Consider the following 16613-nt stretch of genomic DNA (forward strand, 5'->3'; position numbering starts at 1 on the left):
GGCTGCCCTAGGAGCATCTTTCGTTTCCTTTTGCAGACACCACTACCAGGGAGCGACCAGTTCAAGTCCCCAAACTAGAGTTGGCCGGGCCTGGCGCTCCCCTCGGATATTACACTTTGTTTTTTCCTCCAGGGAGCTGGGGACTCAGTGACCTGTGACTCACCATTCCTGTGTTGCCTACACGGCACACACACGTCAAGGTCTAAAATGGCATCGGCTCCCTGCCCCCCCCCCCCCCCCCCCCGCCTCTAGGTCAGACACCTTGAAGGAAGGCATACGGCTCCACCTTGAGCTTGGAAGCCAGGAACCCTCGGCTCCTCCCTCCCCTGAAACACAGAGCATGACCCAAAGAATCAAGTTTTCCACGTCCTACCCTTCCTAGTGTCGTCATGCTCGTGTTCTCTCGGAAGCCGCCCTCCCCTGCTGCACTTGTGCTGCTTGAGGATTAGGACTTTGAAAATTCAACATCAACTAGTCTATTCCTCACCGGGCGGGGCTGCTCAACTGACATCTGGGGCTGGGCTGTAGTTATGGGTACAGACAGCTTCATTTAGGGAGAATAATACTGACATTCACCTAACAATAACCACGTTGTCATTCATTGAATATTTACTGTCCCAAACACCGTGCCTCTCGTGTTATCACATTTGTTCCGCCAACAACCCTAGCGTTATTACTTTTTATAGATGAGAAAGAAAGAGCTAGAACCTGCCCAAGACTACACAGCTATTAAGTGCCAGAGCTGGGATTTGAACCCAGGTCCTTGTAACTTCAAAGTCGGTGTTTCCCACTCACCCTGTAAGCACTGCCCCACCCCACCTGCCATTTTGTGCTGTGATCTTCACTGCCGTCCAGTGTCCTTCAACACCCCCGTGCCAGAAGCTTCCCCACCTCTCGCCATCCACTCAATCCTGACTTAACTACCCTCCTTGCCAGGACCAGGGGGGTGTGAAGAGAAAGAGGGGGCTTGTTTCAAAGTGAGGTGCTCTCTGGGTTAAAAAACTGGCTTTGGAGGCCCTGGGTTGGGGGGGATGAATGAGCATTTTATCAACTCAAATGTCACTGGCAGCCCCAAAACAAACAGTGTCCCACCCGGTTTGCTCCTTTATGAGGCATTCAATCAATAAAACGAGAGCAGGGCTCTGTCAGATTTATTGGCTGGGTTCAAACCGAACACCTCTTCCACCCGCCAAAGGCTGGGTCACCGGTTCTACCTTTCCGTTCCAACTCTGGACGGCCCCCATTTTCCCCTGTGGGGCTACAATGGTTCATTGTTTGAGGCAGGCCTTGTGAGAAGTTGTGTTTGTTTTGCCTCTTATCTTATCAGCTCCAGAGCTACAATGGCCCAGGTGTACTCACCATTTTACCATCAGGTGAGAGGAGACTGTGGCCCGGGTCCAGGCTGGCTGGAGAGACTTGCTGTAAAACAGACTGGCTAGTCACCATGGCGCTGTTGCCATGGTGACTGATTGTTGAGGAGGAAGTGACCTCATTGTTTCCCTGCTGGCTGTAGCGCACTCCTGCAAAACAAGGCAGACACAACAGCGAATATTAGTGTCACCTGACCCGAGAACACTTGCTTTCTAGGGTGGATGACAAGGAAGAAAAGTTGCCTTCTTTCCCCTGTCTACCCGTGAGAAGTATCAGCTGCCTTTCTCTAGGGTAGAGGTTGCATGACCTCTGCTTGAATTCTAGAATGTAATCTCCATGAGGGCAGGATGTTTTCATCTGTTTTGTTTTGTTCATTGCTGTATTCCCTTGATAGCCACTCAATAAATATCTGTCAAATGAATGAACGAACGAATGAACAAATGAATGGATTCTGATTCTTGTTGCTTCAGCATAGCTTTTAGGATTTAGGGCCTTCTCTTTCTGGCTGGCGTATTTCTTTTGTTTTTCAAAATGCCTTCTAGAAATGTTTCCCTGGCATCGCTTGGCCGAGTAGGGCTTCAAAGCATGAGTTGATGGATTTTACAGAGAGGCACTGGCCCAGCGACCCTTCTAAGGACCACAACAAAATGCACCAGACTCTGTGCACCACCATTTTGGCCAAGCCCAAGAGGCCAGGGGGACACAGGCAGAGCAGGATCAGGATGGGGCTGAAGCTAGGAGTCTTTGGTTCTGGAACTCACATTCCTTTGGTGGGGTCCCATTTGGCTGACTTCCAGGGCCCAGGGGAAGGCGTGTCTGCTGGGAGGTGGGGCAGGCAGCATGCACAGGCAGGAGGTAGATGCCTAGTAAACCACTGCAGTTTGGTCTGCAAGGGAGGGGAGAACCAAGCATGTGTACAACGTCACTGCTCTGACCCTCCCTCTCGCTCGGGAACCAAAGCGCAGGTCTGTGCTCAGGAAAGGGACAGTGCTGGCCAGAGACCAGGCGACTGAAGGGAGCTGAAGGGGGAAGAGAACCTGGGCCCAGTGTGCAAAGTCCTGCTTGATGTACCCATGAAACAGCCAAAGACAAAGCCAGGGGTAGCTGGGGCATCTCACCCTCAGCTCAAAGCTGAGAAAGACAGTGTTCTGGTTTATGCTTTGGATTCGACAAAAAGGTTCGGGGGACCCTGTTCCTACCTGCAAGGGACAGAGACCAAACGCCTTAGGCATGGAATTATTTGGAGAGGAAGGCCAACTCCTCCTTCGTTTTCCCTTTTGCCCGGTTCCCCAGGATCAAACATCACTGTATCAAGTATCCGAGTTCTGTTGGTCCGCTTGCACCCTGCCCTGCCTCCTGCCCCACCTGGAGCCCCATCTGCTCGAGGAGCCTACGAAAGTCCCCCTCCGCACCCCCGGGAGCCAGGCAAGCTGCCCTAACCAGCAGCCTCTTATTCACGAAGACAAAGCTTGCCAAGACGAGATCCAAGCTAGTTTTCCTTGAATTGTGCAAAGGACGTTCCCCAAGGCTGATATGACCTAGAGCTTAAGAGGGCTGGGGAGAAAACAAACAAATGCTAGGGCAGGGTTCTAATCTTCAGGAGCAACTTGTTTGACTATGAAGTGGCTTGATGCATGCTCTGTGGGCTTCTTCTATTGGTTGTTTCCCCATTCTTTGATTCAAGGGGCTGCTGGGGGCAGGGTGTTGGCAGAGGGGCAGCCCTGGAATTTGGTAGTTATAGGTCTGGAGCACTATATTTTGGTGGTGGTGGGGAACAGGAACCATGAAGTTAAGAGGAAGAAAGACTTCCACGTCTCCAAACCAACACCGCCTGCCCAGTCCTGTCTGTCTTCCTCTGCACCTACCTGTAGCCCCTAGGTCTCCTCTTTACCACCCTCTACTCCATCCCATTGGGTTAAATTAAGTCCTTTTTCTCCACTCATATTTGCCACCGGGTTCCCAGCAGGATGCTTATTTAGGAGAAGAGAGATCTGGAACTTGTGAGCTCAGAAGGCAGCTGGGTCCAGTAGAAAAGGGGGGAGACAGATTTCAAATCAATTAAACAAAGGATTTTCTAACAAGGAGGGCTAATGGGAAGATTGTGTGCTCTGGAGCTGGACAAACTCGGGTTCCAATCCTGACTTTGCTCTTAACAGATGCGTGATCTTGGGAAAAATCACTCTCTCTCTCTGTGGCTCAGTTTCCTCTCATAAAGTGAAGAGAACGCTTCCTTAATAGGGCTAGTTTGGATTAGAGATAACATCTATAAAGCTCTCAGCAGAATGCCAAATAAATGGCAACCATGGCTAGGGGTGCTGCAGGAAGGGAGCTGGTATAGGGATGGAGCCCAAGGTATTTGCCCTAAGGCTCTAGAATTCTGGACAATGAACTGGTAGATCCTAAGTACTGAATGGAATTACCTTTCCACGGAGAATCATTTCCAAAGAATCCAACTCTGCTGCAACCACTGATGCTTTGTCCTGGAAGCAACTTGGGAGGGAGGCCTGGCCCCTGGCCCTCTTGTTCTTTCCTTTTGGAGAAACTGGACTTCACCCTGTTTTTCTCCTGCTTCCTCTGACTCCCTGACCAGCTATTTACCTCCCCAAGATGCTCTGCTCCTGAGAGAGCAGTGATAACGCTGGGAGTCAGGTGTGTTTTCACCTCCCAGCTTGTCCCCATCATTGATTCAGTCTCAAGTCAAACAGACGCTCGTTTTCGCCTATTTAATTTGGCTGAAGGAAGAGGGCCAGTCCTCTGGTGATCGAACATGGGTCTGGGGAGACTTCTCCCCTACCCCAGGCTACATAATTATTTATTTAAAAATAATTAACCAAAGATACCCGCAGGAAACAAAAGCCTTCTTTACAAGGGAGCCTGGCAGGAGGGAGGCAAGAACCATTTGTTAGAATCCCAGCAGCACAGCCCAAGGCTGCTGTGCTTTGTAAACCTTGTTTTACTCCCCCAGCGGAACTTCATTATATGAGAACTATAATGATGGAGCTGCTCTCTTCAAAGACAGATGGGCCTAGACCTCTGCAGCTCCCTTTAAGGACCGCTGGTTAAGAGATAGCGTCTGGCTGGGGATTAGGGGATCCCTGTTTTGAACTCAGCTCTGCCATCAGTGTATTGGGTGAGCTCTAGCTCCCTCAGCTCTCGGCCAGAGGAGTGCCTACTGTGGGGAGGGGGCTGTCATCACTGCAGAGTGGCCACGAGGCTGCTCATCCGCTACAGGTGCACCTGTAGCTTTTCCCACTGACACTCCTCTCGCCAGGAATTCGGCAATCACTCAGGCTCCTGAGAGGGTGGCTGTAATCAGCCAGCCGCCTTAAAAGGGGGTGCGGAGGTGGACGGTGTATCACAAGGTCTCTGCCGGCGAGACCAGAAATCGGTGTTCTCGTTGGAGGAAGGAGAGGCCAGGTCCTTGTGTATTTCACAAACCCAGAAGAGCGCTTGCAAGGAGAGCCAAAGTAGAATAAGCTCTGGTGCCAGGTGACATGGGTTTAAATCCTGGCTCTACCACATAATAGCTGTGTGACCTTGGGGGAATTACTTAACCTCCCTGAGCTTCAGTTTCTTTATTGTTAACGATTTCCATCCCTTCGGTCACTGGATGAGTTATGGGCGTGAAATTACCCAGGCCACGCTTGGCACACAACAGTTACTCAAGACACAACTGTTCCTCCTATTTGGGGATTGTCTTTGTCTAAAAGACATTTTTAGGAAGGCTGAGTTCACAAAACTTCATTGAGCACCTATCTCTGTGCCAGGCATTGCGGCAGGGCGCCTGTAAGAAGTGGAATGGCATCTTCCCTTCTCCCTTCACCACTGCAGGCTCTGAAAATGAACGTACGACGAGGGGTCTGGTTTAATAGTGACTGACTGAAGATGCCAGGCTAATAGCCACAGAGGTCCCATAGGAGAAATGACAAGGCCAGAAGGTGGTCATGTACTTTCCACTCACTTCCTGGCTCAAGTCACTAATTGGCCACATCCCTATCACCAGCCCTAAGAACCACGGCAAGTATGTCCAGCAGCAAAAGGCATCTTAGCTGGAATCTAGAGACATCCCTGAGGCCTTGGAGTGGAGGTATCTACTCTCACCTGTTCCCAGTCCTCAGCATCATGGGTGATGATGCTATTTCTGAACTCCTGACAGCATGTGGGACAGAGACAAATCATTTGGTTTCTATCCAGTATGACTTGGTCAGAAGTGACAAAACATGAAGGAAGCTTATGGTTCCAGAAGCCAGCTTCTCCATACCCTGCCTTCCTGTACCAGCACCCAATCCAGGGCACTCTTCACACTACGGCAGGTTGAGATTTCTTTCTAGAACAAAATTGCACCATGTCACTGCACTGTTTGGAAACCTAACGCTGCTCCTCACTGCCTTCTGGAAAAGCCCCAGCACCTGAACGGCAGTATTGGGCCGTTGTGACTCCAGTCTGCCTTATTGGTATCATCTGTCACCACATTCCATACAGCCATGTCAGAGCCCTGCCACTCCTCACCCAGACCCTGCCATCTCCTGCCTCTGTGCCTTTGCTTATGCTGTTCCCTGTGCCTGGAGAACTCTTCCCTTCTTCTCCATGTCCCATCATTTAAAAGGGCTAAATGTCGCCTCTTCTGTGAAGCTCTCCTTGATTCATCCTGGTAGTTATCTGCTCCATCCTTTGCATTTTACATACAGTAGAGACTCTTAGAGCAGGAGCTGGTCACCCTGCACTAAAATGCTCTCATGATATGTTTCCTTCTCTCTCCCTCTTAAAGAGATGGCTTTTTACTCATTAGTGCATCCTCAGAGCCTAGCAGAGGGGCTGATGTGTGAATATTCATTGAATGAGGGAATAAGCCCTTAGATGCTTTGAGGATCCTTGCCCCAGAGAACAAGGGAGTATCCCTTCGGGCAGAAGGAGAAAATACAGTCAGTTCTGCGGTAATATTGGTATTAAAAGTGTGGATTGGTTCCAACTCTACTGATATAATAGGGAATAACTTGAGTACAACATGAATTTCATATTTGAGGGATTCAGAAATCTGCACCCAGCTGAATGGAGCCACAGAGGAATATACTACAATTGCTTTTTTTTTTTTTTTTTTTAGTTTTTTAAAAAATTGAAGTATAGTTGATTTACAACATTGTGTTAGTTTCTGCTGTACAGCAAAGTGATTCAGTTATACACATATATACATTCTTCTTTATATTCTTTTCCATTATGGTTTATCCCAGGATATTGAATATAGTTCCCTGTGCTATACAGTAGGAACTTGTTTATCCATTCACATAGGAATACACTAAATGCACACACACACACACACACACAGACACACACTCTCACACTCGTCAAACATCTACCAGCTACCATTAGTTCACTGCATGTACTGTAAGACACATCCAGCCCCCATCTCACAATAACTCACCAGCTGCAACCCTTCTGATGTTCAGTTCAATGGGCAAACCTTAGGACTTTCTCAAGGTAAAGTGCCATATTTATTGTTGTACAGTGTTTACGTATTTCTTAAGCATTTAACAGGTGTAAAACTCTGCTAATGTTTTTATTAGATTCTTATCTTTTTCAAAAGCTGTCAATGACAAAGTTTTGGAGTATTGTGCCTTTAACCCCATTTTTTTCCCATAAGCCCTGTGGTTTTTATTGTGTGACCTTGAAAAGCACGGTGGTTTTTATGATGGGTATGTTGGGTTCTATAGGACTGACTGTGCCCCTGTGTTCAAAGATGGAAGCAACTGCCTCCCAGGAGGACCCCAGAGAGGAGCTGCCCAGGGTGTAATTAACCACAGAAACTTTTCAGAAACCTGTGCTTCAGGGGCTTGGACTACCCCATAGAGCCCTGGGTATCTAATCCAGCTCTCTACGAGCTTCAAAAAACAGCTTAGGAGTTTGGGATTAACATATACACACTACTATGGGACTTCCCTGGTGGTCCAGTGGCTAAGACTCCACATTTCCAATGCAGGGGGCCCGGCTTGGATCCCTGGTCAGGGAACTAGATCCCACATGCCACAACTAAGAGTTCGCGTGCCGCAACTAAAGATCCCGCACGAGGCAACGAAGATCCCGTGTGCCGCATCTGAGACCCAGTGCAGCCAAATAAATAAATAAATAAGTAAATATTAAAAAAAAATACACACTACTATATATAAAAGAGATAAACAACAAGGACCTATTGTATAGCACAGGGAACTATACTCAATATTTTGTAATAACCTATAAAGGAAAAGAATCTGAAAAAGAATATATATGTATAACCGAATCACTTTGCTGTACACCTGAAACTAACAAATACAACACTGTAAATTAACTACACTTCAACTTTAAACAGTGGTTTAAAAAAACCAGCTGAGGGAGTTCCCTGGTTGTCCAGTGGTTAGGACTTGGCGCTTTCACTGCCATGGCCCGGGTTCAATCCCTGGTTGGTGAGCTAAGATCCTGCAAGCCATGTGGTGTGGCTAAAAAAAAAAACCAACCAGCTGAGACCCCAATTCCACAACTCCAGAAATCAACTGGGCACCAGTGTCCAGCCACTTTAAATTCATACTCTATCTCTCTGCTTTGACTCTCTGATGATTCTGGGCCAGTCAACTTCTGGGCCTTGGCATTTTTATCTGTAAAATGGGCATACAGATCTCCGTTCCTCGGAAGCCAGAATAATGAATGAATAAAATAAGGTTAGAGAAGCACTGGTTTTTCCTGAGAAAGAAAATGCTGGGCAAACAGAACAGCAGCGTCAGCCCAGAAAGCATGACCAGAATTGCTCTTTTAGAAAGAAGCAAAGAGGGAGGTGGGGGTCTCCTGGGCAGTGGGAGGCTCAGCTTGACCTCACGTGGCCTTTGAGCCTGAAGCCTGGGGGTCCCTTTCACTGGGGTCTGTGAGCTGCACCCAGAATCTGGTGGGCTGCCTTTCACTCTTGACATTTCAAAGCCAATCTCCCATCCCTGATAATGCAGGAATGTTCCTCTGGCTGGTGGACCGCTGCCAGCTCGAGTGAGCGTCCCAGCCACCAACAGAGTAAACATTACTCAACCGGCCGGGGCTCTGTCACACACATTCTTCCCCTGTGTTCCTAACCTCACGCAGAGTGCAGCCCAGCACTGTCAGGTCTGGAAACTGGGAATTTAAAATCAAGCAGGAGGGAGAGTGCAGAGGAGAAAGCTCTTCCAAAAAGGAAACAACCGTGTCCATCAATTATAAGTAGACAGAGCTGTCTTTCTTATGAAGCCAAAACAGAGGTTTGGGGGTAGGGGCACCAGGAGGAATTAGGCCAGTCTTGCTGGGTCCAGTACTGCATCCTTATAAACCCACTTCCCCATTTCCCCCAAACGAGTCACTTTCTTAAGGAGAGAGGCAGAGACACATATGATTCAGTCTAGAGAACTTCTTAAGATACTCATTTAGGATAAAAGAATGTGAACAATTCCCCCAGCTTGAAACTGGGAACTCCAAAAATGAAAGCTTTCAAATAAGCTGGCACTGCTGCCTCAGTTTCCTCATTGGTCACGCAGGACTATTGCCGATTCTTATTAATATTTCCTTCTCTCTGAGGATAAAGATGAATGTTTGCCAAGAGTTGAGGAGACTAAAAATCTGAAAGCCTGGGAGGAAAAATCTGAGGCAAGATGAAAGCAGTTTAAACATGGGGCTGGTTTCAATTCCAGATCTCTTTCTACCCGAGGTGGCTTAGTTAGGAGCCCAATTCATAAGAGGAGAAACACAGACAGGCCTGCGGGGACGGTAAACATTCTTGAACTCAAGGAGTAAAAGTTGAGTGATACTTGAGGGAAGCCCACAAACTGGTTTTCTTATAAAAATCAAAGCAAATGTAACCAAGAAAAGACAAAGGCTTCCATCAAAAGCATCTTGGCTGAGAACAGAAATGAATGTGCACCTGAAAAAATGGCACATGTGGGGAGGTAGAAAGGGCTGCCTGTCCTTCCCACTAAGCCCATCTCGGCTACCACGCCTGCTCCTTAGCAGAGAGCTGGTTTCTGCAGGCAAACAAGAGAGGGTTTGCAACGAACACTTCAGCCAGGAGATGCTGCTGCAGGTGAAAGAAACCCAGCCACCCCTCGAGTACTTGAGAGGTCCTCACCTCTGTAAGTGTTTTACACAGTCTGCTTCTCAATGTGTCCCAGATGCCCATTTGACAGAGTGGAACACTGAGGTTCAGAGAGGAAGAAGTCATTTCCACCATCTCTTGCTAAGGGTCTCCCAGCAAAGCAGTAGTATCCCGAAGCTGGCCCCTCTCCCTCTTTCCCGATAGCCCCACACTGACTCCACATATCCTGAGCCTCCCATCGTGACGCACTAATAGTTTGAAATGATTTCATTTGTTTTCTTGGCTGCATCTCTCACTGGAATGTAAGCCCAGTGAGGGCAGGACCTCATCTGTCTTCTCCATGATCTCCTTCCTCAGCACCTTGTACAGACTATGCTCTGCCCCCTCGATAAGAGCATGTGATGAATGAATGAATGACCTGCACTTCAACTCTGACTGAGCAGTGGAGAAGTGACAATGGTATATTATTCTCTGATCTCCCGGGTTTTCTGAGGTTGACGGGAGGCATGTATTTTTAAGGAGGAGTAGCAGAGAAGGAGAGAGGAGAAAGAGAGATTAAAATCTAATCAAAATGAAGAGATAGCATGGATGCATTTCAGCAACTTCATGTTGGAAGGTGCGAGGTGGGGGTGCTGAGGAGTAAGTATGACGTCGCAGCTCTTCCTTTCCGCACCGGACACCTTGGACAGTGCTTTATCCAGAGTGTAAAGGGTCAGTGGGATGCCTGCAAGGACCTACCCATTCCCTACTTCCTGAGGCCTAAGAACATACCCATTACCTAGGGTCCTGATGGGCTGACCATTTCTAAAGTGTTTGGGCTGCTGGTGGGAGCCCCAAATTTAGACTTGCCATGTTAGAACCCAGTTTTAGGCCCCTTGGGTTTATTTGGAGGTCAGGAGGATCAATTACTGGGGATTTACTGTGGCAACCTGAGCAACTCAAACGCCTTTCTCCAAAGGAATCTAGGGTAAAACTAAGAAGGGTTAATGATGGACATCGTTAGGCCGAAAGTCTGTGCGGGCAGACACAGCCCTGCCACCGTCTGGCTCCTGGGGTGTCTTTTCTGAGAGGCTGCCTTTGCAGGCAGGGGTAATGCGGCTGCAACAAAGGCCCCTAGGCTTGGCTGACGAGGAGAATGATGATGCTTCTAGTGGGTCTGGGGAATGGGGAAGGCTATAAAGTCATCAGCAGACTGAGCCACTGGGTGTCCACATAAAAGTGAGGTCCCATAAACAGACATCTGTATTGTGACTGAAGGGCTAATAAAATTGCCTTAGAAGAGGGAGGTTTTCCACTGCGACCTATTCATAAGCAGGACCCTACTGGGAAGTGGTACCCGGGGGGAAGATCCCTGGAGGCCTGGCAGGTGTCAGAGCCGCCTCATTATGGGAGCTTGCCCGGCCAGACCTCAGCCTCTTCATCACTGTCGTGGTGGGCAGCTCCAGCATCATTATCATCATCATCATCACCATCATCATGACAGATAGCCACTGATCACCCGGCAGGCTCATGGATGCTGGTCCCAGGGAGCAGCGTGTGTTGGGCACTGATACCTTGCAAGCTGGATGATCACTGGCTTCCATTGACCAGGAGCACCAGTAACATGCTTAGGGATCACCCCAGAGACCTGGTGGCAGCCTGGACCTGGGGAGTTTCCTTCCCGTTTCTCCAAATGACTGATTTGCAATAAGTCCAATCCCTTTTCTAGTCCTCAGTTGCTCAGTAGAAACTCAGGAAGAGTAATTCTTGCTCTTTGCTTGCCCAAAGGATGCTGGTAAGAGATTATAAAAGGAAGTAATCTAGAGTGAAGTAAGTCAGACAGAGAAGGACAAATATCATATGATATCACTTATGTGTGGAATCTAAAAAAAGGGTACAAATGAACTTATCTACAAAACAGATAAGAAACAAAACTTATGTAGAAAACAAACTTATGGTCAGCAGGGGGTAAGGGAGGGAGAGGAGGGATAAATTGGGAGACTGGGGTTGACATATACACACTACTATATATAGAATAGATAACTAATAAGGGCCTACTGTACAGCACAGGGAACTCTACTCAATACTCCGTAATGGCCTATATGGGAAAAGAATCTAAAAAAAGAGTGGATATATGTGTATATATAACTGATTCACTTTGCTGCACACCTGAAACTAACACAACATTGTAAATCAACCATACTCCAATAAAAACTGTTTTTAAAAAAGGAAGTAATCTAGTAGAACTGAACTGAACTAGTAATCTAAACTCAGCTAATACACTAAACAAGGAGAAGCTAAATTAGTAGAACACAAGGGAGAAAGAATAATAACATGTTCCTTGAAAACTTCCTGATAGCATTTAACGTTGAGGGATCTTTTGGTGAACTGCATACTTTAGTTAAGCAGTATTCATGGAGGTGGAGCTGAATGACTTGTTTCTGGAAAGGGGAGAATATGCTTTACATAATAATATGTACATAAGTTATGTAGAATGAAACTAATTCCATGCTCAGCTTGAAAGTGAATAACACACTTATGAAGCAGGGGATTTATGCATGAAGCTTTTGAACAGGAAGCCCTCTACAAGAGAGGTTGTCATTCCACAAATATATGAAAGGTCTACCATGTGCCAGGCACGGGGCTTTGGGCTAGAGACTCAGTGGTGAAAAAAGCCAAAAAAAAAAAAAAAAAAAAAAAAAAAAAAAGCCATAGGAGCTGGATTTTTAGAGACTTCAGGGACTACCTTTTTCATGGCGAGAATAAGACTTTCTTGGTTTTTTTCTCTGTCTTTGACAGGTAGGAATGCAAACCCTACACTCCACCTGGCAGTGGGATTCTCAAGACGAAGGAGGAGAAGGCTCATTTCTGTTTCCATCCGTAAGACATCTTGAGATAAATGAAGCACCTATTTTGTGCTCACCGTGCAAACTGATGTTCTCCTATGGGAGATGCTGTTCAGAGGTTTTCCATCCTTGCTGAGCAAGGACTCACTGGGCTTCATTGCCAGCCTGATCCAACAGGTGCCGACTGGAGAGAGGCACCCTGTGGCGGGCAGGGCCAGAAGGCCTGGGCAGTCAGGCTGCCACTCAAAGGCCCTGAAAGTGTTAACCTCCAGCAGTTATAGGTGCCTCGTTTATACCCATTTTAAATCTGTTTATTGTGACTGGCCCCACCCAATCTGCTGGTGCTGTAAAGCTCTAATGGTCCCTAATAAAGGTGGAAGGCACACAGTTCCTGAAATGGGGAAGAAGTGAGGGAGTGAGGGAGACCAGGAGGGAGAGAGACAGATGATGAGTTTAACAATAAAGTATCACAATGGCAAAGCTCCCTCTGCTACTTCAAACAGCAGAGCCCTGGGCCCCAGTGTCCAAATAATAACCTGTCAGAGCTGAAAGGTCTCATTTGCCAGACTCCCGGAGAAATTAAGTGATTTGCCCAAGGTCACCCCTGCTCCTCAGTGCCTCAGGGCTCCTGGATCTGAGTCTGGGGCCCTCAGCCCAGCTGCCTCATCGCTTTTACTTCAGCAGGGGACCATCAGGACTGTCGCCAACCCCTTGAGACTCTAGCCTTCTCCCATCTAGCCTATGATGTCCAGCCCTGATTGCATATCCACATCTCTTAGGGAGTTTGTTGAAACTTCCCATGCCTGACCCCTTGTTCCAAATTCTGATTCTAAAAGGTGTGGATAGGGGAGACATGGGTACTTTTAATAAGCTCCCCAGATGCCTTACATGTGGCCTGGGAAGGAGATCTGAGAACCACAGATCTTGTCAATACTTGGGTTTCACTGTTCCTGATGTCTCAGATGAAAAGCAGGGTTCATAAAAAGGGAAACTCTTCCAGGGTGAAACTGCAAACCACAGCCTTGTCAAGAACCCAGGGAGAACCAAAGCTCTTCCTCTCTCTTGACGCCCTGAGGGTTCCTGAGTCAACCTAATAACCCCTCTGGGTCAGGCACTGTGCGGGGGCACTGGGTGCATTTTATCACCTTTAAGCCCCTCAGTAGTCTGAAGGAGATAGGTATTACGGTCCCTATTTTATGGATGAAGAAACTGAGGTTCAAAGAGGCTAAGTAACTTGTTTGAGGCCACACTGCCAGACAGGGACAGAACCACAGTTCAAGCCCAAGCCTGTTTGGGGTGCTACACCTTGCTACCCAGACACACCCATCTGAGTGTGGTCCTGGCAATGGACTGCCTGTGACCAGCTCGCCTGGGGGATGTGGATTTCCCTTGGGAAAGTCATTAAATGCTAAAGATCATCTGCATGCATGGTGTGTCTCCAACTTGGGAGGGACATGCAGTGTACACGTCCTGAGAAATTTCTTGACGTCCTGAGAGCACTAGAGAGACTGAGCCTCGCTGGTCAGCCCCTCCGTGGCTGAACTCACACAGGGGTGCTTTGGACGGGGCTGCTGAAACCAGAACAGAGGGTGCTGGGGAGGTATCTTAAGCAGATGCCTGCTCTCAGGTAGAGGAACGTCGCTTCCAGAAAATCAGCCCTCAGGAGCATCTGAGGTTTCCTGCGTTCACTGCAGGAATCGTGTCTACCCCACCCCTTCTTACTGCTCTTTTGCGTGAAGTTTGGGGGAGCTTCCTTCCTAAGAACAAAGGTCATGAAGCGTCTCAGATTTGGCCTCCAGCAGGAAAGTACCACACCCTCTCTAAGTGGCAGGTTCCCAGGGCTAATTACCAACGAGCAGGGGTACTCACACCTCCTTTCATTAAAGGAGAGAAATGCCTTATTAGGTACAGGAAATTCAGGGTCATCTTACGTACCTGACCTTGCTACATGGTCATGACCTGCCATCCCCTCCACCATCCACGGCCCCTCCCAGCTTTCTCTCACTGTTTAGTGTCTTTGCACTGAAAGCCTGTGGCACTGGATATGGCACTTGCAAATGCCTTATGGATGTCACAGAGCAGTCCTTCCTGGAAGCATGAGAGCCTGCTTGAGACTCAATTACTACAAGAAGCCAGCCTGAGTCTACTGCAACCATCAAGATGAGTATCTAGTAGAACTACTCAAATCATCTCAAAATTGAGGTTGAAATAAACCTATAAGAGGAACAGAGGTAAAGAGGAAAAAGAAACCCAAACCACTAGGCTCTGCAAGTTATGGTAATAGGTACCATTTATGAGAGCCTGCTACATCTGGGGTGCTTTGCATATGTTATCTCATTTAATCCTTCCCACATCTGCATGAGCGGGTGTCTCCATTTTATGCACTGAGAAACTGAGGCCCAGAGTCCAGAGTCACACAGCTGATCAGTGGCCAAGTTGAGGTTGGGATTCAGGTCGACCTCCATACCCATGACTTTGTTGCTATGCCCACTTGGATTTATAACAGCATTTCCCCAGAGTATCTTTAGCATATATTCAATGTCGGTACTGTTGACGGTCAGGCATCTATGGTACAGCCCAGGCACTGGGATTTTTGGAAGTCCCCCAGTTGATTCTAAGAGGTGGCGAGATTTAGGAACTGTTGTCCTAGAGCACGGGTCAGCAAACTGTGGTCTGCAGGCCAAGCAGCCTGTTTTTGTATGACCCACGAGCTCAGAATGGTTTTCACATTTTTAAATAGTTTTTAAAAATAAAAAAAGAATATCTTGTGATATGCGAAAATAGTAGGAAATTCAAATTTCAATCCCCACCAGTGAAGTTTACTAGAAGACAGCCATGGTCATTCGTTCACATATGGTCCACGGCTGCTTTTGTTCTCCAAAGGCAGAGCTGAGCAGCTGTGACTGAGACAGTATGGCCTGAAAAGCCTAAAATAGTCACTATCTAGTTCGTTACAGAAAGTTTGCCATCCCCTATACTAGAGTTCTTATGCACAGCTAGGATGATAAACAGGATTGAATGTATTTGACTTTATTTTGGGGCTATGTTTCGTATATATATATGTTTCATATATATTTACTTTTATACGTTTCATATATATATATTTTTTCCCCTCTCCCCGTTTGTGTTAGATCTTGTGGCTTCCCGGCCAGCAGTTAGCGTCATAGACCCTTGCATAGCTCTCTGCCTCTCTCTCTCTGCACCTTTGGTGCTTAATTCTCTCCCAGTTCTTGTCAGTTTCCATCAAACCTTCAACAAACAGACTCCAAGGACACTTCTCCCATAACTTGCGGGCTGGGGCAACGTGCTTGCAGACAGCTTCCTTCCTCCTTAGATCGGACAGGAGGCATCAAGGAGTCCTTGAATTCTCTAAGGGTCCTTCAGGGGGATTAGGCACGCAGGTAGGGCTACCTTCAGTGATAGAACTCCGGTATCTCCTTGGCCCCTTTGTGAGGAGGCTGGAGTCCCACCAGCCAGGGCAGCCGGCTTTCTTTGTATGCAGACCAGGGTTGGTCTGCTCTCAGGGGGAGGTTGCCAGCAGAATGCTCTGAAGGCTGGGCCTCTTAAGCTCATTAATATCCTGATTGTCTTCCCCAATCTAGTGGCAGCCGATGGGGTGGTACCCGCGAGATAAAATGACCTTCGAATTCAACAGATAAAATGGCAGTCAGATAAAGTCCCTACAAGGAGAACATTGGAGCCGTGGTCACCGTGGAACTCCAAATCAGTATAAAATGTGTTTTCTAAAACAGCAGATGACTCAAGGCAGGATCTGTTTCTCTTCTGAACTCAAAGAACCTGCTACTTAGGGACAATGGGGCTTATTTACTGTGGGGATCTTTGCTGCGGAGATGAATATTTTTACGACTGCCCTCATAAACCCCCTGCACTCGTCTGCTGCCCAGGGAGTGGGCGGGGCTCCAGAGGTGAGCTGAGGTGCCTGCACTGTCTCAGAAGCCCCATTAAGTTGTTAAGGCATTTAGTGCCCCAGACAGTGCCGACTGCAAGGGCAGTTCAAATCCCCACCCAGATGGGGATGGGGTTGTGAAAGAGGGGGCTTTGATTTCTTCCCTGGGCAGGGCACAGAATCCACCTTGGTCAGGGGCAACAGCTGGTGGCGGGGGGAGGTTGAGAGGGAGGCAGAAGCAGCAAACTAGCCAGACTGGGAGACCCCACCCTTAACCCACCTCGCAAAGCCCCTTTGTCATTCAGAGGGGAACAGTAAGAATATAGGAGAAGAAGGAACTGTGGGAGGATTGTGTGTGTGTGTGTGTGTGTGTGTGTGTGTGTGTGTGTGTGTTGATTTCCATGCCTGAAAGTCCTTAACATCTGCATAAAGCAAA

At 47.8% G+C, this 16613-nt stretch overlaps 1 protein-coding gene across 5 annotated transcripts in view; it reads right to left on the minus strand.

The window, feature by feature from the left end:
- HNF1B (HNF1 homeobox B) overlaps positions 1 to 16613 on the minus strand; it is a 53957-nt gene that overhangs the window by 21048 nt on the left and 16296 nt on the right. For all 5 annotated transcript variants that reach the window (XM_036835843.1, XM_036835841.1, XM_036835842.1 and 2 more), the window contains exon 5: positions 1360 to 1520. In XM_036835843.1, coding sequence (XP_036691738.1) covers positions 1360 to 1520 — 161 coding nt within the window. The remainder of the gene's footprint in view (positions 1 to 1359; positions 1521 to 16613) is intronic.

The sequence above is a fragment of the Balaenoptera musculus genome, chromosome 20 (genome assembly GCF_009873245.2).
Source record: "Balaenoptera musculus isolate JJ_BM4_2016_0621 chromosome 20, mBalMus1.pri.v3, whole genome shotgun sequence".
Lineage (NCBI taxonomy): Eukaryota > Metazoa > Chordata > Mammalia > Artiodactyla > Balaenopteridae > Balaenoptera > Balaenoptera musculus.